General features: G+C 40.2%; 1 protein-coding gene across 2 annotated transcripts in view; it reads left to right on the plus strand.

The window, feature by feature from the left end:
* Positions 1-20,078, plus strand: part of myo1ea (myosin IEa) — a 48,726-nt gene that overhangs the window by 21,624 nt on the left and 7,024 nt on the right. For both annotated transcript variants that reach the window (XM_034196962.1, XM_034196963.1), the window contains exons 7-23: positions 763-894; positions 1,187-1,321; positions 1,596-1,728; positions 6,225-6,421; positions 6,525-6,605; positions 7,005-7,091; positions 7,180-7,263; positions 8,473-8,640; positions 9,631-9,716; positions 11,849-11,930; positions 12,139-12,245; positions 14,003-14,101; positions 14,539-14,683; positions 17,371-17,485; positions 17,573-17,742; positions 17,828-17,973; positions 19,886-20,032. In XM_034196962.1, the coding sequence (XP_034052853.1) occupies positions 763-894; positions 1,187-1,321; positions 1,596-1,728; positions 6,225-6,421; positions 6,525-6,605; positions 7,005-7,091; positions 7,180-7,263; positions 8,473-8,640; positions 9,631-9,716; positions 11,849-11,930; positions 12,139-12,245; positions 14,003-14,101; positions 14,539-14,683; positions 17,371-17,485; positions 17,573-17,742; positions 17,828-17,973; positions 19,886-20,032 (2,114 nt within the window). The remainder of the gene's footprint in view (positions 1-762; positions 895-1,186; positions 1,322-1,595; positions 1,729-6,224; positions 6,422-6,524; positions 6,606-7,004; positions 7,092-7,179; positions 7,264-8,472; positions 8,641-9,630; positions 9,717-11,848; positions 11,931-12,138; positions 12,246-14,002; positions 14,102-14,538; positions 14,684-17,370; positions 17,486-17,572; positions 17,743-17,827; positions 17,974-19,885; positions 20,033-20,078) is intronic.

Consider the following 20,078-nt stretch of genomic DNA (forward strand, 5'->3'; position numbering starts at 1 on the left):
ATTGGAATTACCCACTGCCTGAATATCCTAAACTGTGTTGCTCAGAGATAAATACATGCAGTAGGTAGTACTTACCCCAGAATAATTTGAGGACTCAACTTTTTTGTGGCGCACCTTTGGGTCTGAGCGGAGACTTTTTAAAATAAAGATTTGCAGTAACAGCTTTCCTGTTTAACTGCATGGGGAAGCAAACCTCATGTGTGTTCTGGTTAACCAGTGCTGTGCTGTAAGGACATATTTTACAGAAAAACATGCATGCAGAACCACTGAGTTACATCCTGCCCTGCCTACAAAGGATCTGGGTCAATAAGGGCTGAACATTGGAAAAGGCAAAGCTCATTTAAGGACACATTTATTAGTGTTCAGATTAGCATACAATGCACCATTGTCTCAGTAGTCGTGATGTTTTCAGATCCAATTTTGTGGAAATTACTTTGGTTTGGCACTCCTGGCCTTAAATCACAGCTCCTAAAGTACTGTCTTTCAATAAATAGTGTGTCTGTTCACTATTAGGCCTGGAACAGATATTATATTACAGGCTTGCCTGGAGAAGAGAGCGAGACAAAAAGCAAGGATCGGATTTTGATACACACACACACACACACACACACACACACACACACACACACACACACACACATATACCACTATCAACCGTATAACAGCCTGGTGCCAGTATTTCAGACCTTATAGCTCTGGCTTTGAGTTTTATTGCAGCCTACTCCAATACGGGAAAAATAAAAACATGCTTTGATCCATCAGGGGAAATACTTTGAGATCCAGTTCAGTTCCGGTGGAGAGCCAGACGGGGGGAAAATCTCCAACTTTCTCCTGGAGAAGTCACGTGTCGTCATGAGGAATCCTGGAGAGAGGAGTTTCCATATATTCTACCAGGTGAGGCTTATTATTCGAGCTGCGGACACATATGGCTCGTGAAGAGGGTCTGCGAGGGGATTTGAGGACACGTTGGGTTAGACGTGCCATTTGGCTGCAGGAACAGGGTCAATCTGTTTTCACTGGGAATTGGTCCCGGGAAGAGATGGTTAATTTTTACTAGTACAGTTTTCTTCACATGAAAAGTGGAGCACAGTGTATAAATGAAAGCCTGAAAAAGTATTAAAATGATAATACAAACAGACTTTGTGCAAAATCTGTCCACAATACTCTATTTGTTTCTGCTTTACAGTTGATAGAAGGAGCCACTGCAGAGCAGAAGGGCACCCTGGGAATCACAAGCTTAGATTACTACACTTACCTCAATCAGTCCGGTTCCTACAAAGTGGACGACATCAACGACAAGAGTGACTTCCAGGAGACAACGGTACGGTCCCTTCTGGCAATAATTGAACACCTTCAGTGGTGTTGTGAGTGTCTATTATTCTCATACCAGCGTTCATGTGACTCCTTCTTTTAACATTCCTCCCTCTCCCTACCAGTTCTCTTTTGTTTTCTTTTCCAATGATCTCCTCCTGGTTTTGTTTACCAGTGAGACCGCAACAGGAGTAATTAGAGGACATGAGCTAGGTGCCAGAGGAGCGAGTAAACCCACACTGAAGACCTAATTTAGCATGATATTTTCCTTTTGCTTTTCCCAGCATGCAATGGATGTGATTGGCATATCATCGGAGAACAACTCCATGGTGCTTCAGATTGTGGCCGGAGTCCTGCACCTGGGAAATATCACTTTCAAGGAAGCAGGAAACTACGCTGCTGTGGAGAGTGAAGAGTGTAAGTAGGCTCACTATAGGACTGTTGTGCTTAATGTGGCCACATTGGTTTTGTTTATTAGGAAATCAAATGTAATCATCTCTTACAAAAAACTACTTCTATTGTTTCACTTGTTTCCCTCTCCTTCAAAACTGTAACGTGTTTATGCTCAGCCTGAGAGAAACAGCTTTTTAAGTTTAAGCCTGGTGGCCATGTTCAAGGAATATAAGGCATTCAAAGAAATCGAGTGTCAAGTATCATTATAGCTTAACAAGTCTTAATGTTGACGGTTTTCTTGAGAATTATGTATCTGAAGTTGTACTTAGACATAGCTTTACTTTGAGATTGAACCTTACACTATCATGCTAACATTTTCGAAATGACAATGCTAACATGCTTATGGTTAGTTTTCAAAATGTGCAGAAGACAAGAGTATGACCATGCAAGCGTTTCTAACTTTGACCTGCGGTGATGCTATAGGAATTCAGTATGGATTCTTCTTCTGGTGATCATGAATGTACCACAGGGTTGCCAACTTTGGGTACCTGGGGCCCAGTCCAATAGTCCATTTAGCTTAGGAACCTTCCTAACGGAGTGAAATGACCCGGAAGTACGTCACTGGCAGCCATGATAAGTGCCGTTCCAATTCTCCAAATGAAAGGAAAGGAGGTTTCAAACTTCCTTTATAACCTCGTTTAGCTTAGGAACCACTGGACCTCCCTAGCCGAAAGGAGAGGAGAAAATGCTGCCCCACAATGCATTGCAGCCGCAGCATTTGCCGTCACTCAACAGTCGGCCGTTCACGGACACAAACGATAATGGGAGAAATGATATCATGAAAGTTACGGTGCTTATTAAGCATTTTAAAACGTATGTGGTAAGTTGCCAAAGTGCTTTGTTTTGAACGTTCATCAGTATTATAATCAAAAAGAGAAATATGAACGTTAGTTTTTACTGAAATGATCAAATAAAGTCAACATTTCACAGTCTTTACTGAGCTGTGTGGGGTTGTTCAACTTTTAAAAGATGTTTGAATGGTGATATACACAGTGATAGATGTTAAGGACTAACGTTTATAATAAATACATTTATATTTATTTTAAGATCTTTTAATAGTTCATACAATCATATGTGGACCGGAGGGAGAGGGTGACGAGCATAAGTTTCACTTTCCTTTTTTATTTAAATTCCAACTTTGGTCATGAAGAATATGTTTCTCTGTTGTCCACATTCATAAAGCAACAGCATCAGAGCACGGTGCAGAGTCTCTAGATGAGTTTACAGTAGTCCCTCGTTCTTATTGAACATCCATGTTGTAGTCCGCTGTATAGAAAACTGTAGTTTCCATAGTTTCCCCACAGCAGCAGACGCACATTCATGACGTCCGCTGGCGCATCATAAACACGTCGGATAGTGAAAGTGCATTCGGATTCTCTAGTACCACAGTCTCTTCTCCTAAGTCCTTTTGAATTCTCCTATCCACTATCCCTTAACCCCGTGACGTTTCACTCAGAGGTCAAGGAATAGGAGATAGGGTTAGAATTTAGGAGCTGATTTTTGGATTATCGGAACGCAACCCTGGCTGGAGTGAGATTTTGATATCATGGGTTTAATTACACATATGCGCACTAAATGACTGCTATCGTGTCAGCAGCGGGACCTTAGCATAGGCCTATATATAGGATACATATACAATATATACAAATACACAATATTAGACACAGACTATAAAGGGCACACATTTTCATTCACTAATGAAAGTCAAACACATGTTTGTTTCCATTGTTTTATTGTGTGCCTGTCGCGATAAGCAATTAATTGACTTAAATAAAATGAAATAAAAATGAACTCGATAAATTGCCATTTACATGAGGATGTGACTAGCAGTTTGAAAGGATGTACTTGAATTACTGTTATATATTATCATTATGTCAGTGGTCTAAAATGGTCATACAACGGTGCCGACAATATTATCGTTTATCGCAATAATTTCCGGGAAAATGTATCCAACAAAATTAATTATCGTGAGAGGCCTATACATGAAACACAAACACACAAACAAATCTACAGACTTACTCGAAACTGCCAAATATATTAATTAACACACTCTCACGCTCTATTTTGGTCTAGTAGAGCAATAAGCAGCAGACTTTTACGTTTTATCATTTCTACTGGATCTTGGATCTTAGATCTGCGCATGCGCAATACGGGTCGGCTATTGACCAACCGGCTCCCACTGCTCTGCTGTCTGTTAACGTTGTTAAGAGTGGTGGGGGCGGGGAGGGAGCGGATGGGCAGCTTGAGCAGCTGTCAACTCAACATTGTAAATAACCAACCAAAAATGATCGCCGGTTCATCTTGTTTTTGGCGTGACAATAGTTTGGGCAGCGTGAGAGCGTGAGATTGAGAGTGAAAGCGTGTGTCACACGCCAGATGCGTGAGAGTTGGCAACCCTGATGTACCAACACATCTTTACATAGTAGCTGAGATCTTTTATCATGGACCAAATCGCAGGATGATCAACTTTGCCATCCCTAGTGTCACACACACACAAAAAACTCATATATAATTATTTGGTTATGAAAGACAATTGTAAAGGGGCTCAGGTTGATTCATAGTAAATGTATTCTTCTCATTACTTTATACTTTTCTTAAACGTCTCTCCTCTCCTCAGTTTCCTGAACTGCCCTTTTATTGGTTTAGGAGGATTTTTCTCTCCCACCACTTTCACTCCTTACAGTTTTATTGAGAAAAATGTAACTCCTGCCAACTGTCTGGAGTAACCAGGCCATGCTAGATTACCAGAAAATATAAATAACTATTATTAGGTCTGGATTTAAAATGACTTGGAGTAATACTTTTCCAGTCCCCTTCTCTTTTGCCTTCTCTTGCCACATTTTATTCCCATGTATTTTTACACTTTTCTTTCTCCTTCCTCCCCATGCTGTGTATATGATGCAGATGAGAGTGCAGTTGCCAGTGTACAAAGCCTTGGTCTGTTCTGTGCAGACGTAACAGCAGCGCTCAATAATCTCTGCTTTCCTGTTCCCTCCAGCCTCACTTACTGTGTGCTTTAGCTGCAGTGTGTTGCACATATGAAGCTTCAGCAGCCAAGTTCACATGGGCTTCAGTCAGCAGCAAGCGTCAGTGCGTCATCTGTTGTTAAAAGAAATGCTGAGACTAATTGTTCTATTACAGAAAAGTGGAGATTATTATGGGTTAATTGTAACTTGATCCCGACAGTGACGTGCTGTTTTGTAAAAATGTCTATTTTAGGATATTTTGCTTCTCAAAAGGAAAGTTATTTATTATTAATGAGCTTTGGAGTTGCTGGTGGTTTGTTATATTTGGATAACAAAATCCAAAGTCATGCTAGCTGTTTCCCCCTTCTTCCCGTCTTATTATTCTTCTCAATGAACTTTTGAAAATAATTAATTATTCGCAAGAATGTAAGAAAAGTCAGCTGTAAAAAGTGCTCTGGCACAGAGACACAGAAAACATTGTCATCTAACTCTTTTCAAGCTGTCAAAGATTTGCTTTAGTTCTATATTTCTAAAGTACATTTTTAATTAAGATCAGTCAATATTGTAGAAATAAAGCATTGAGTGACAGGATTATTGTATGTGTCACTTCCCATAAAAAGTGACACACTCCCTCCTCTCATAATCCACTTTGACTAACAAATGTCCTTCAGGGAAGCTTTTGCTTATATGAGCATTGTTCCCGTTCTCGATACACAGCCTTTGTAAAAGCCTCTGTATACAATCCATACTTTTTCCTGCGGAACACAAAGAATGGCTTTTCCTCCTGATTGAAGCTGGCGTATGGCAGTCACACCCTTATGTCCCATAAGGGGAGCTACTGCAGTGGTCTGAAGCATTTACAGACGCTGTGAGTCTGCAAGCCTGAGAGCCATTTCCTTTTCAGGGAAATGAGTCACTGTAATAAGGCAGGGAGGGGCTCTCGGGACGATATCAACGCCAGGTCGGGACAAATGCTCTGTGGGGTTCTCAACACTCTTTTTTTAATAGTTAGCCCAAATCTATTCTTCTATTTCACATTTAGCTCCAAATTTGTTCCCTAGTGTCCGCAGTTTAGCCACAGAATCAGCTACATGTTGTGGCTTTGTGATAACTTTAATCACAGATTGATAAGAGTAAGTGCAGTGCAAAAAGATTCATTAAAGCTCTGGGTCTGCTATGCTTCTCTCTGCTATGCAAAGGTTACTTGAAGCTGCCTTTCCAATGGATACAATCCTGCTTTTTGATTTGCATGCTGGTTCTTTTGAGAAATGTATCTTTTTTGTTTTAGAGCAGGACCGATTAACATGCTGCTTTACTTTTCACTTTTTTCGATAAATACAATGTATGTTATGTGCTGTAGCATGCAGTTATTCCACTTTGTACGTGTTTGGTTAACAGAGCAGTCTGACAAAGAAGACAAATACGGTCTGCATAATTCTCATCTTTATCTATTTACACGTTTATTTATACTCTGTCTTCTATGTCTTTGAACAGTTCTAGCCTTTCCTGCGTTTCTGCTTGGAATTGACCAGAACCGTCTAAAGGAGAAACTGACGAGCAGGAAGATGGACAGCAAGTGGGGAAATGCAATTGAGTCCATCGACGTGACGCTGAACGTGGAGCAGGCGTGCTACACACGGGACGCCCTGTCTAAAGCTCTGCATTCACGGGTCTTTGACTTCCTGGTCGAGGTATGATTGCATTATTGAACGGTTTTAGAGTGTCCATATGTCACAATGCTTTGATCGCATATAATAAAGCTTTATTTTAATACTACAAACCTTTTAATTGCAGTCCATCAACAAAGCCATGGTGAAAGATCATAAGGACTTTAACATCGGAGTGTTGGACATTTACGGATTTGAAATCTTCCAGGTAAGTGTTTTGGGCCTTTTTGCGGTCTGGCACATGATAAGTGGAATTTAAACGTGCAGCAACACATAAATTAGATTAACAGGTATTAACTTTGAGCATTTAAACAGATTAAACACAGAGGATAAGACTAACCTATAAAGTATTTGGATTAAGGTCTATCTCCTGATTGAGACAGCAGACCTCCTCATGCTTTTCTAATCTGATTACTGGTTTGTTTGCTTAATGAGAAGACCTGGACTTGTTTATAGGATCATACTAACTGAACGGAAGTGTTTTTGTATTGTTGTTATGGTAAAAGCTCTGGATTCCTATTATCCAGTACAGGTACTTAAAACACACCTGTACTAATACTCAGTTAAATTATTCTCGATATTATTAACTGTGTCGTCTCCTCCTCAGAAAAATGGCTTTGAACAGTTCTGCATCAACTTTGTTAATGAGAAACTGCAGCAGATATTCATCGAGCTGACACTGAAGGCCGAGCAGGTGAACTTCCTCCATATTGTTTTTTATTACTGCCTCATTAAATGTTTTATATGCCGACTCTAAACTCTGCTAATGTCTCTTTTTGTAGGAGGAGTACGTGCAGGAGGGCATCAAATGGACTCAGATTGAGTACTTCAACAACAAGATCGTCTGTGATCTCATCGAGAGCAAAGTGAATACAACATTATATACATTTATATATTTTTTATAGATCTTTTAAGATGAATTGGTTAATCAAGACCAAGATTGTAGAGAAACCTTATTATATAAATAGTTGTAAATTGCAGTTTCTGATCATTGATACGTACACAAACCACATTTTCAATTACTTACAAATCAACATTTAAAGATTTGATAGTGAGTAGTCTCTTTAAATAACAAACGGAGCTAAATATTCACTTTATTTTAGGGTTAATAAACAAGATGTTATTGATATGTTGTTTATGTGAAAACAACACAACAACATACAATCACTAAAAAATTTAATACGAACTTAAATAGTGAACATTTGTCAGTTTTATTGGCTTCACATTGTAAACTGAATTGAAAGGGCCTGCCAGTTTGTGCTCTGGTGCCATGAGTTTTAAATGTGCCGACATGCCTCTTGATTTATATGTCCCACTGAGAGGTCTAATCCATGAAATTTACAACAAGGGCTTTAAAACAAGCCTCCATGTGAGAGGAGTCGGGGTCTGTATCGGTGCCTGACACTTCAGCTCTTTACACCAGACCCACTTTAATCCAGTGACAACTTTACATGTGTACTTTACCAGAGGCCTGTGTTCACTGAGTTAGTGACACGGTGGCCACTGTGCAAACTGAGGGCCATTGATCAACTGAGGACATAATGGAGCCAAGTAGCGCAGTGAGAGAGAGAGCTGCTCCACTGTTATACATTGACAGCCTTTATAGCTTTCTCATCTCCTTTAGATGCTCAGTTGTTTAAAAAAAGAGGAATCTTTATGTGTTTTCATGACGAATCTTATATGAAGATTTCAAGATAATTCGAAGATTTTGAATAATCAATTGTTTGGTCATAAAATTAAAAATAATTACCATTACAATTTCCAGGCGCCGTCCTTTTCATCATAAGTATTTTACGAATATGTCTATTAACTATTATAAAAAACAAAAAAAAACAGTGGAGTGGAGAAGCTGGAACAACTGAGCTTTTACCATTTTTTTTGATTGATAATTATATGTTGCTGATTTTTTGTTGGTGTTACAAATTATTTAAAAAAGAAATCCAGTTTGTTTATTTCAACAGATCGAATTAACAGATAAATAAAATTGCAAAATATAAAATCCACGCTTGCTTCTTGTTGGTGAGTTTCAGAGCCAGTGTTGATACTAATGTAAAATATTCCCCTTGTGACTCCAGAGTCCCCCTGGCATCATGTGCATCCTGGACGATGTGTGTGCCACCATGCACGCGGTGGGCGAGGGAGCGGACCAGACCATGCTGCAGAAGCTCCGAATGCAGATCAACACACATGAACACTTCAACAGCTGGAACCAGGGCTTCATCATCCACCACTACGCTGGCAAGGTCAGTCTGAGCAGGAAATACATTTTCAGGGGGGGAGGGTATGTCTGTTTGTCCACTCACCCTGACAACTCACATTACTGGTTTTTGACAAGCCACCCTCATAAAGGTTTGGACAAAAACATTGGTGAAATGTGGAGAAAGATTCTCTTACAAACTCGCAAGAGAAAAATGTTGATTCACAAAACAGAAAGATTACGACACTCAGTATAAGGTTTAAAGAAAACTCCATACACTTGTCTTCGCCATCGTATAACTGTAATCTGTTAAGCACACAGTCCTGACAGCAAATTCTGGAAATAGAAAGTTATTAAAATGCCATTTGTATGGTGTTGTATGATCTGTCATAAATATCAGTTAAGCAGCTGGTAATTTAATCCTGGAGCCGGTGTCGTCATCTTCGACCTTCTACGTTTTTACCATCTAAGCTAACACCACCTTTTCTCTCCTCTCTTACCAATTATGTCTGTACACTCTTATGTAACATTGTCTAACACAACTTACATGTTAACCGGCCTTATTCACCTCATAGATAACAGTTCATCAGGGGTTTTTCTGCTTATATTTTTGATTCTGGCGGTCTGGGCCGAGGTTGTCTCGTGTCATTCTCCAGATGTGTGATGGCCTCAGCCTGGCACACATGCCGCAGGCTTAATGAGCCGTGCCATAAAGACTTGAGGGGCTCCCATGACCGGGCTCAAAACATTCCTCCAGTCTCCGGCTACAGTACAGCAGAAATAACACTGTTTAATTTATACACTTTTAAAACCGCTGCTGGTTTTATAAGGAAGCTTATTTTAGGGAGGTGTAAAGCTTGGATTGGCAACCCTTCATTTTCTTCTCCCATAAAATTCAAGCTGTTAATTTCAGCCAGAATATTAGTTACAATATTTAATTTCACACAGGTGTCATCTTTCATTTAGTCTGCGGGTTTAACCTTGTCTTCTTTGATGGTTTTGACTCTTTAGAAATGCCTCTATGTCTCTCCTCCAGGTGTCCTACGATGCAGAGGGTTTCTGCGAGAGGAACCGAGACGTCCTTTTTAATGACCTCATTGAACTGATGCAGAGCAGCGAAATGTAAGTAGCTCCGCTTTGCACATTGCACCGACATGTGGTGAGGATTCATTTTGAGTGCTCTCTTCTGTTGTGATGCATATGGTTATAATTGAATACATCTGAAAGAGGGTTTCAGAAGTGCATCTGGAAACTGGGGGGTGGGGGGGGGGTGTCGCAGAAGTGTGTGCAGTCCGGGTTGTGTTGTGCCCTCTGCCCTGAGTCACGTCTGGCTGTCTTCTAGGGTCTTCCCAGTCTGGCCTCCCAAGTGCAGTCTCTCTGCGGGACTCTATAGTGGAGTCTGGTCCCCCCTGTGTTTTGGTTTCTTGAGCTTTCTTTGTGTCAAAGTAGCCATCTGTGCATGTAGCCCGCATTGTCTGTGTAACCCCTGCAGGCCTCAGACGCTCGCTCCTTTTGTGTGCACATTTTGTGAGGCACGAAAGGAGGTTATATGAAATCCTATTCAGACACGTGCTGGAAAATATATATTCATGCACTTTACAACACTTGCAGGCACACAAATATATAGTACACACACGCATAGATAAAAGGCTTTGGCTAAGTCACACATAAAGGAAGAAGGAAGGAAGCAGTCTTCATTCCTTAGAGCAGCAGGTCTGAGGAGAGAAGAAAGGAGTGACCAGTATTGTCAGCTGCACGGCATTAGCAGACCTCTCTTTGTACTCACAACCTTCAGATCCTTTTCTTCTGTGAGACAGAAGTTTAAAACCAAACAAATACCAGTGTGGGAGAAATCCAGAAAGAGGATGGAATTCAAAAAATTACTAACATGAAAAAAGCACACTGTGAGAATACTGTACTAATAAACACCAAAGGCGGCAACATACAGTAAGCACGTTGAAATAAATCAGATGTTTAGCAGCAGTGTGTGTCACTGTTAGGTCAGGCCTGACAGTCACCACATTGAGCTTTGAGTTTTCAAAGAAAAAAAAACTGTCAATGTTAAAAAAGCAGCCAAATATTCGGTGCCTGAATGACAGATGTGCGGATCACAAAAGGATCAGTGTCTATGATCATAACTTCACATCATCTTTCAGTTATCAGATAATCAAGGCAAGCTTTTTCAATGTGTAACCTTTAAATAAGTCATTACAAGTGTTTTACTGACTAACTGCCTAGAAAAACTACAAGATGTCATGGTTAATTTGTAATAGCTCTTGAGTGAAACATTGTTGTCATTCATTCTCAACAGGGAGTAGCTCTTTTCCATAATGAAGACACGTGCTTACACACAAGCAAAATGGATAAGAAATACAAATAAATTCATGAATGGCAACAATGTGGCTCAGTTCATAGCTGCAGGGTTTTAAATGCACCTTTTTCTCCGTAAAAGCACATTCCTTTCTTTTACAGCTCTATATCTATAGTTCTATGAAAAATGACAAATTACCTTGTCTTCAGTTTAGAGAAACCTGAGGAGATGGAAACTCCACAAATATCTGCTACATTCTGACCAGCAGCAACACGTCATAGTGTAGTCATGATGTTATAAAACACCACAGCTGTAGTGTGAATTTAGAATAAACCAAAATGTTATTAGTTGTAATCCAAATAAACCGGGACCCTCAGGAAACACAAACTGATATTGGCCCCTTTAAAAAAAAAAAGAAGTTTTTGTTTAAGTCCTATTTCAATCAGAATTAACCAATCATTAATTGTGTCCAGCCTCAGATAATAGCTTACATTCCTCTAAGGAGAAGTGGCCTTGGTGGGATTTGCTCCACAGAGAGGTGTTTGTACAAATACACCACAGTTTACACACACACACACACAACCACACACACACACACACACACACACACACACACACACACACACACACACACACACACACACACACACACACACACACACACACACACACACACACACACACACACACACACACACACACACACCATCGCTTGTTTTCCCACCCGCCCCCTTCTCAGACCTTCCCAAGTGGTTGAGGAATTTAAACTAGTGACCTTCGTTAAAGGTCCTTGGTTCTTTAATCATTAACTGCATCTTTTGTTTTTGGAAAAGAGTGAAACTCAACATTACTTTCAGTTCTACAACACTTAGTTTTTGTTGCTATAAGCATGATACCAACCTTCCTGTGTCAGTCCTAACTCCTCACCTTTGTCCTCTAACAGAGCCTTCATCAGAGCAAGGTTTCCAGAAAACCTCAACGCTGAAAAGAAGGGTCGACCCACAACTGCAGGCAGCAAAATAAAGGTGTGTGTGTTCACCAGAGTGTGTGTGTACTGTATGTACCTGTCCCTCTTAATAATCATAATCGCTGGCGGGAAAAGCCTTTGCAAAGGTATCATGTGTATTCGGTGTCCTTCAGCAGTTATTCAAAGCACTTTATGTTTTCATGACTTTGACATCAATATGGTTATTAACTTCCTTGATCTTTGCTCTTACTCATTACTTTTTTTAGAAACAAGCCAATGATTTGGTGAGCACACTGATGAAATGTACTCCACACTACATCCGATGCATCAAACCAAATGAAACCAAGAAGCCCAGAGACTGGGAAGAGAGCCGGTAAGTGAAACACTCCCGAGTCTTCACAGCGCTTAATGCATCTTACCATCCAGAGCCTGCAAGCCCTGTATTTCAATTGATAAACGCAGACCTAGGTCACTTACTATATTCTCACACATAAAGATAGACACTATATCATTGCGATCCATTCTTCCTCCACCGGTTTACGCTTTTTTGCTCTTTTTTGGATATTTCTGACCAGGTCATGTGAGACGTGTTTCAGGCATTCCCCTCTCCTTATCTCTTTGTCTCAGTTTCCCCGCTCTTTCTTCGCTGCCTACAGGCTTTTGGGACTACATGTTCAGATGCGGGGTGTTGCTGTATTGTTCCGAGCTGATGACCTTCCTGTTGTGAGTCAGGCGCAGGGTGGCACATTAATTAGCGCCGGAAGTGCTGTTTTCACAGGAAGTCTGAGTGAACTAAGTAGTGCTGAAGGTCTTTGTTTGAGGGAAAAGTCAGTAAAAAAGCAGCTGTTTTGAATACAATGAATTATGGTCATCCCTTCCGCTAATGGAGCGGGAGATTCATGCCGTAGACCAGGTAGAAGATGCTTGATATTCAAATTCAAGCCAGTTGTGGAAATAAAATCAAAGTATTTTTGTTTCTAGATTTAAATGTATTATATTTTTAAAGCTGAAGTGCAGAACTTATTTCTCCTCCCTCTGGCAGTGAGAATAATTTTGTATCAAACTGTCCACGGTTTGGCACTTTTTGCCCAGATATCCTTGTTCGTGCTCTCACACGTTATTCTTTTACTTTAATCTTGACTCTGAAAGCACACAGTTTTTTATCTTCAGCATCCACACCAGAAACTTTTCATACATACTGTATTTCTTAAGATTTAACGCCATGCTGCCGCTAGTTGACTTAAAAAGTGGCACCAGACATCTCAACTCGATACGCTGAATCAGCATTGTATGAACTAGTTTGGCAAGGGTGTGAATACAACGGGTATATATATTTAAAGCACTTCACCTTTAAATGCTTTATTCTCATCCTTCATAATTACATACAACACAAACATGTCACAATGTCAAAAGTAAATAAGGCAAGGCAAGGCAAGTTTATTTATATAGCACCTTTCAGCACCAGGCAATTCAAGGTGCTTTACAAAAATGAAAGACATTAAGAAAATGGCATTTAAAATCAGTCATTAAAAAGAAAAGCTAATAAAATAAACATTAAAAGATAGAAGTTACAGTGCAGTCTAAGATATGAATAGTTCAATTATTTCGGTTCTTGATTTTTAATTTATTCACAGAACCTCCCTTTGGAAATCCAAACATTTCCGTCCCGATTGTTAATTTAGACTGATTGTTTTCACCATGTTATGCTCTCATGACATCCACAATCGGACCCTCAGGAGGGTGTACTAGACCCCTACTCTGCTTTGCGTTCCATAACAAAGTCTTTAAGTGTTACCTGAACACCCCGTATTACCAAAACACAATTTTTCACCCGTCGGCGATGTGATACTTGTTCCTCAGTACAAATCACCCAAAAACTGATCGTAAACCCTGGCTACGATGGATATCCCAAATAACAAAACATTATAAAATTATGTTGGAAAGCAGGCAAGGAGAAATACTAATGGTTAACTATCTGAATGTTATGAACGTCAATACCACCTTGAGCTGGCCCAGGGTCAGTTTTGTGAATATATTGCAGGTTTAACTCCAATCAAAGTTTAAACAAAAAGTTGGTTATTGTTTTTTTGTTTTTTTCATCTTATCCTAATTATCCTTTTTTGTCTTCAGAGCAAAGCACCAAGTGGAGTACCTGGGTCTGAAGGAAAACATCAGGGTGAGGCGTGCTGGCTACGCCTACCGCAGAGTCTTCAAGAAGTTCCTCAACAGGTAATGACTCAATCTCACTGTGAGGTCACACCTTTCTGTCATTTGGTTCTTAAAAAGGGGTGCGAGTGATGGGTATTTATCTTATATATACAGTCTATGGTATTTATGCTGATATTGTCTTTATTAAACAACAAGCTATTATGTAACATGATCCACAATTTTTCTGTCAATTTCTTTACAACATGTTCATTAATTTAGTCATGATTGTAGTCCTTATGTAACCTGCCACACAGTGAGCTACACAGATTTGTAATGTTGTTAAAAAGGTTATCATAATGGAAAATAGCCTAAGTTTAGGAAATAGAATTCTGCAAATACATATTGTATACAACATCAACATTAAAGTTTTCAGCCACTGTAATGTAGACAACCCTCCATCCAAACCCACACTACAGCAAATGTAAAATACTTGATCTGCTTTTCTTCCTGGTCCTCAGGTATGCCATCCTGACCAAAGAGTCCTGGCCGACGTGGCAAGGAGACGAGAAACAAGGCGTCCTTCACGTCCTACGGTCTGTCAACATGGACCAGGATCAGTTCCAGCTTGGTCGCACCAAGGTCTTCATCAAGGCCCCCGAGTCGGTACGTTTTGCCTCCACTTCGCCTTCACATCCTGTTCTGTTGCTTAGTCTCTGCCCTTTTTAACACCACATCTTAGAACAAATATAATATGGGAAATACACCACCTAGCAAATTACACCATCAGAATGTCTGCTGTCATGCAAAAAGGCCTTTTTGTTAGCAGGGAAAAAACAAAACAACCATTTTTAAACGAAACACCATAAAAGGGCACTCTAGTCCCAAATCATGCTCGAATCCCTGATGCAGGGGAGGAGATTGAACCCGACCCTTGTACCACGTCAGCACTGAGTCAACACCGCGCTGCAACCACAGCCTGTACTTGTGTTTTAGTTTCAGAGTTTGGGGGGATATCATAAAGGCATGTCTTTTTCCACCATAACTCCTTTTTTCATGATTCCTATGAAAGCAGCACTTGTGCAAAGCCTGTGCTCTCACTTTGGTACACAGTGTGCACGAAGGAGCATGCACTTGCACACACACACATGTATATTGAGGAGCTAATACACAGACATCTCAGTTTTAATTCAGGCCTTACAGCTGATTCCTCAATGCCTTTACTTATTCATTGCAGCGGGGCATGCCAAAAGTTCCCCATCCCCCAGGCTGCCAGACTGAGAGTCCGAGTCATTGAGGTGTGCATGTGAAACGCAAATATCACACAGGGCAGACCGCTGAAAAGAGCTGCCAGGCTTCTCAAAACAAGCCTCTCTGTCTGATAAGACACTGACACCAGCTAATTAGTTTGAATGACTGAAGCGTTTTTCCTCTCTAATGGATGTAATAAGTAAAGTTTGTTTGACGCCACGCCAGATGTTGGAGAAGAGCCCCCCCCCCCCCCCGCCTCAAAGTGGTGATGGATGAGCGGGGGTGAATTATAATGTATTTTGCCATTTCCAACTCTGAGGTACCTTATTTGACATTTTACACGTTTGTCAATTAGTGGATCATAAATTCTGGTATTTTGTTAAACATTTGATCTCCTGCTTCTCAAAATGTGAAGGAGCTTTTTCCAGTTTTGTCTCGTTAAGCATTCATACTTTTAGACAAAATAAATCATTTAAAGATTTTATTGATTGAATGGTCACACTTTAAGTGCCCCTAATTAACCAGTATCAGCAGCATACAAACATTTATTATTGTCTCATAACACATTATAATTTAGTTTTAAGAACATTTATTTTCAAACCTTTTTTACATTTCCAGTATTTGTTTACATTTATGTCTTCTTTTATCATTAATCCTAATCTAGTTAAACTGCAGAATTTACCTAAGGGTGCCAATAGTAGGAGTTAGAAATATTGAACATATACAAATAAACACATTAAAGAACACTGTATTTGCTCTCAACTACATTAGCCTATAGCTTTCAATAAATGACGGTATTGTGATTATAAATGAATGGCTCAAAAATAAAACTGTTGTAAATAACCGTAATTAATTTATAATAAAAACAATCACGCAGTTGACATTTTTGATAATAATCACCTTGCGATAAACACATCACCTAGAAATATCCACAAAATCCCTATCAGTTGTTTGATTTAGGATTTGTCACCTGGACAGCTCAATCTCTTCTCAGGTGTAAATCATTGAAGCCTCAGTGTCATTGTCTCAGTCAAAGAGTACAACATTTAGTTGTTTGTTCCTGTCCCGCCACACTGCGCCCCGCGGCCTCGATGCCAGCCTGTTGCAGCAGTGGGCAGTATGTTAGGATGTTTAGTCTGCAGGGAGCGGGCAGAGAGAGAGATTGCGTGTTTAAAAGCCCGTCAGGAAATGACATAAAGTGGTGAGACGGTGGTCTGTTGGCACAGCGTCAGCTCCTGCGCAGGAAGTGGTGAAATTACTTATGAGCCCCAAAATCAAATAATATACTTGTAGGCTACTGGTAAGAGTTTTTGAGTCAGTTTTTTTAAATATTTGTATAATTCCTTCTGGCCTGTAAAATAAATCCCTTCCTAATGCAAAATAAGGTCGGAAACACACATTGGATTGTACTTTGTTGTCTTCAGTTTGTCATAAAAGAGATCTTCTGACAATGAAAAGCCATTAAAAGCTAAACGTTATCAGTGACAGCAGAGGTTTGTCTTTGTGCAGCTGTACAGAGGCAGGTATGTTCAGTATGTGCGTGCCATCATTCCTTTTATTCAGTGTGTTTGGGTTTGCCGTCAGGCCTCCAACCCTTAAGTATTCCTTACCTGAGGAACTAAAAACTAAAGTCCTCCCCGGGCGCTGTTCAAAATGGCAGCCCACTGCTCCTAACACTAGGATGGGTCAAATGCAGAGAAACAATTTCCCCACCGGGATTAATAAAGTATATCAAATCAAATCAAATCTCTCTCAAGACTCACCTTAACCGTTTGTCTTCATTATTGTATCTATTACTCTTTTACTTGTTCATTAGTGTACACTATTTTACTTTAATTTAGCTGTTTCATTTTTATTTGTTGTTTTTTTTGTGTGTGATTGCTCACTTTCTTTCTTTTATTGGTTTGTGAAGCACTTTGTATAAGAAGTATTACAGAGTTTGTTTCTATTATCAATTATAATGTTGGCAGGTAATCCTGTCTCTTATGTAATCATCATCAGCTTTTATTTAAAGAGACTCTTGGTCCATTATTAAAAGACATACAACACTCAAATATTTCATTGCTTCTCTTTGTATATATATATATATTTTATATATACAGCTCTTTCTGCTGGAGGAGACGAGGGAGCGCAAGTTTGACGGCTACGCCAGGACCATCCAGAAAGCCTGGAGGAAGTACATGGCCCGCAAGAAGTACGTCCAGATGAGGGAAGAAGGTAAGTGGAGAAACATCTCACAGTTTTATCAGTGTCTCCAAGATCCTCTGTGTCCAAATCCCACTGTCTTTCTCCGGGTTTATCTAGCTTCTGACCTGCTGCTGAACCGGAAGGAGAGGCGGCGACACAGCCTCAACAGAAACTTTGTAGGCGACTACATCGGTATGGACGACAGGCCCGAACTCCGACAGTTCCTCGGCAAGAGAGAAAAGATCGACTTTGCAGACAAAGTCACAAAATATGACCGCCGCTTCAAGGTAAGTCCCCTTCAGTCTGCTGCTTGTTCCTGTTTATAAAACTGACAAAATATTTGTTGAGATTCTCTGTTTCTGCTTTTTTTAGGGCATTAAGAGGGACTTGATCCTGACGCCAAAGTCTGTGTACCTGATTGGAAGAGAAAAAGTGAAACAGGGTCCAGAGAAAGGACAGGTGAAGGAGGTGATGAAGAGGAGGATTGATGTGGAGAAGATCCTGGCAGTGTCTCTCAGGTACATTCCCCTGAAAACTGGGTCAAACTGGGTTGTGATATGTTAAGTATTTTTTCTCCAGTGTCTGATATAATCTCCCTGGCTACAGTTGGAAAACAGGTTCTTCAAGCTTTTCACTTTCAGAAGTATTTATCCCTTGAAGTAGTTTTAATGAATGGCTCAAGCAGGCACTAAACAAATGTTTACTCACATGTTCCCAATACCAAACACAATCTGTAGACATAAACAGATTTGTTGCTCATTTTAGCTACGAAAGTCAACTTTAAGCACTACATCCTCACCAATTCAACTCATGTTATTTATGTGTAAATATCCATCCATTCATCCACCAATTTTCCACCGCTTATCCGGAGTGGGGTCGTGGTGGGGGCAGTTCCAGCAGAGGGCCCCAAACTTCCCTTTCCCTGACTGAGACTAATATTAGATCACCTTATTGTCATACACTTTCTTGTAACTGAGCCATTTGTAATTGGATTTCTTTGAATGTCTCTCCAACAGGGCTTAGATTAAATATATAAATCCAAGTGAACTACATTTTCAAACTCAATCCTACTCTGCTGTATACAGTGAAACTTGCCTATGCTTTTATTGTATACCTGCTGTCTTAATTCAAACAATCCATGTGCATTATGGGTACTGATTATCAAACCAAAACATGCTACCATTCATTTGTAAACCCCTTGAGTGTTGTAACTTCATACACAGGGCACAACATTAATACAAAAAGTGCTGAGAGCATGTTGAGAAAAAAGGTTAGAGTACATGATATCAGTAGGTCATTAGTTGTTTCCAAAACAATGGCTTCCCATCATGCAGCAGGAGGGATGCAGGGCCCCGCCATGTAATCTGTACACATTGGCCTGCAGAAAGTCATGAATCTACTTTAAAGCCACAGTCTGGATTTCCAATCACACAAGTTCCCAAGTTCCTGTAAATGTCACACATGGGACATTGAAAACATGTGGGGTCTATAAACCTGCCTCTTGTGTATACATCTGTCTGTGTGTCCCTTTGTGTGCTGACTGATCAACCACATCTCAGAGATGTTACTGCAATGCATTCACAAACATTCTCATGAAGAATGTTGACTAGTGACTACAAGGACAAGTAATAATAAAGGAATTGAGAGACCTGTGGGACCTTGTTGATGGGAACGCTGTAAGACTAGTTTTAGAGGTATTTTAGAAATTGCAGAGATGTTGGTGCGAGCATGTGGCTTTTGAGTCAGTGGGGTAATGTGGACCAGGTGCTGAAATGAGCGAAAGCAGGAGCAGTAAAAAGGTCATCAGAGAAAAGCTCCTCCTCGCTGAGGGTAACAAAGTGTCCTTGTGTGGGTTACGGGCACAAGCTGTCTTCCCTCTTCAGATGTGAGACGCTTTGTGAGCTCCCTTTTGTTTCCATGCAAATGTGAAATATGAGTCTGACCCTCCATCTTAACCTCCATCAAAGCAGAACGGTTTAGGTGCTGAGTGTCTTTAAAATACTCAATAGAGGGAAGATCTCCCCCAGGTGTGTCTCCCTCTTCACTCCCAGACAAAGAAGAAAGTCAATTGTCCCTTCCTGCTCCAATGCAGTAAAGATGGCAACAAGATAACAAAACAGGGATTTGTTTATCTTGTAGGGTGTATAATTGTAGTGGATGAAAACATATCGAGTATGGGTAATTAGCAGATGCTCTTTTTCAAGATGTGACGAATGTTTAAGTCTATAGATGTCAGTTTTTGAGTCAAGAGCCAACATCAGCCTACAAAAGAGGCTTGTTTTTAGCCGAGCAGGCAGATTGACAGATGCACACACAGTCACAACCGTAAACATGATCTTGTAAAATCACGAGTGATATGATCTTTTTATGTCACAGCTGTTACTAGGATTTTAAGTTTTGTATTTAAATAACAATGTTCATGTTTTTCAGCACATTGCAGGATGATTTCATTGTCCTGCACGAGCAGGAGTACGACAGCCTGCTGGACTGTGTCTTCAAGACCGAGTTCATCAGCTTACTGTCGCGCAGGTTTGAGGAGAAAACCCAGAGGAAGCTACCACTCAAGTTTAATAACACGTAAGTAAACACAAGCATAAATAAAATAAATGTCAACTAAATTGTC

Source organism: Gymnodraco acuticeps, unplaced genomic scaffold (genome assembly GCF_902827175.1).
Source record: "Gymnodraco acuticeps unplaced genomic scaffold, fGymAcu1.1, whole genome shotgun sequence".
Taxonomy (NCBI): Eukaryota; Metazoa; Chordata; class Actinopteri; order Perciformes; family Bathydraconidae; genus Gymnodraco; species Gymnodraco acuticeps.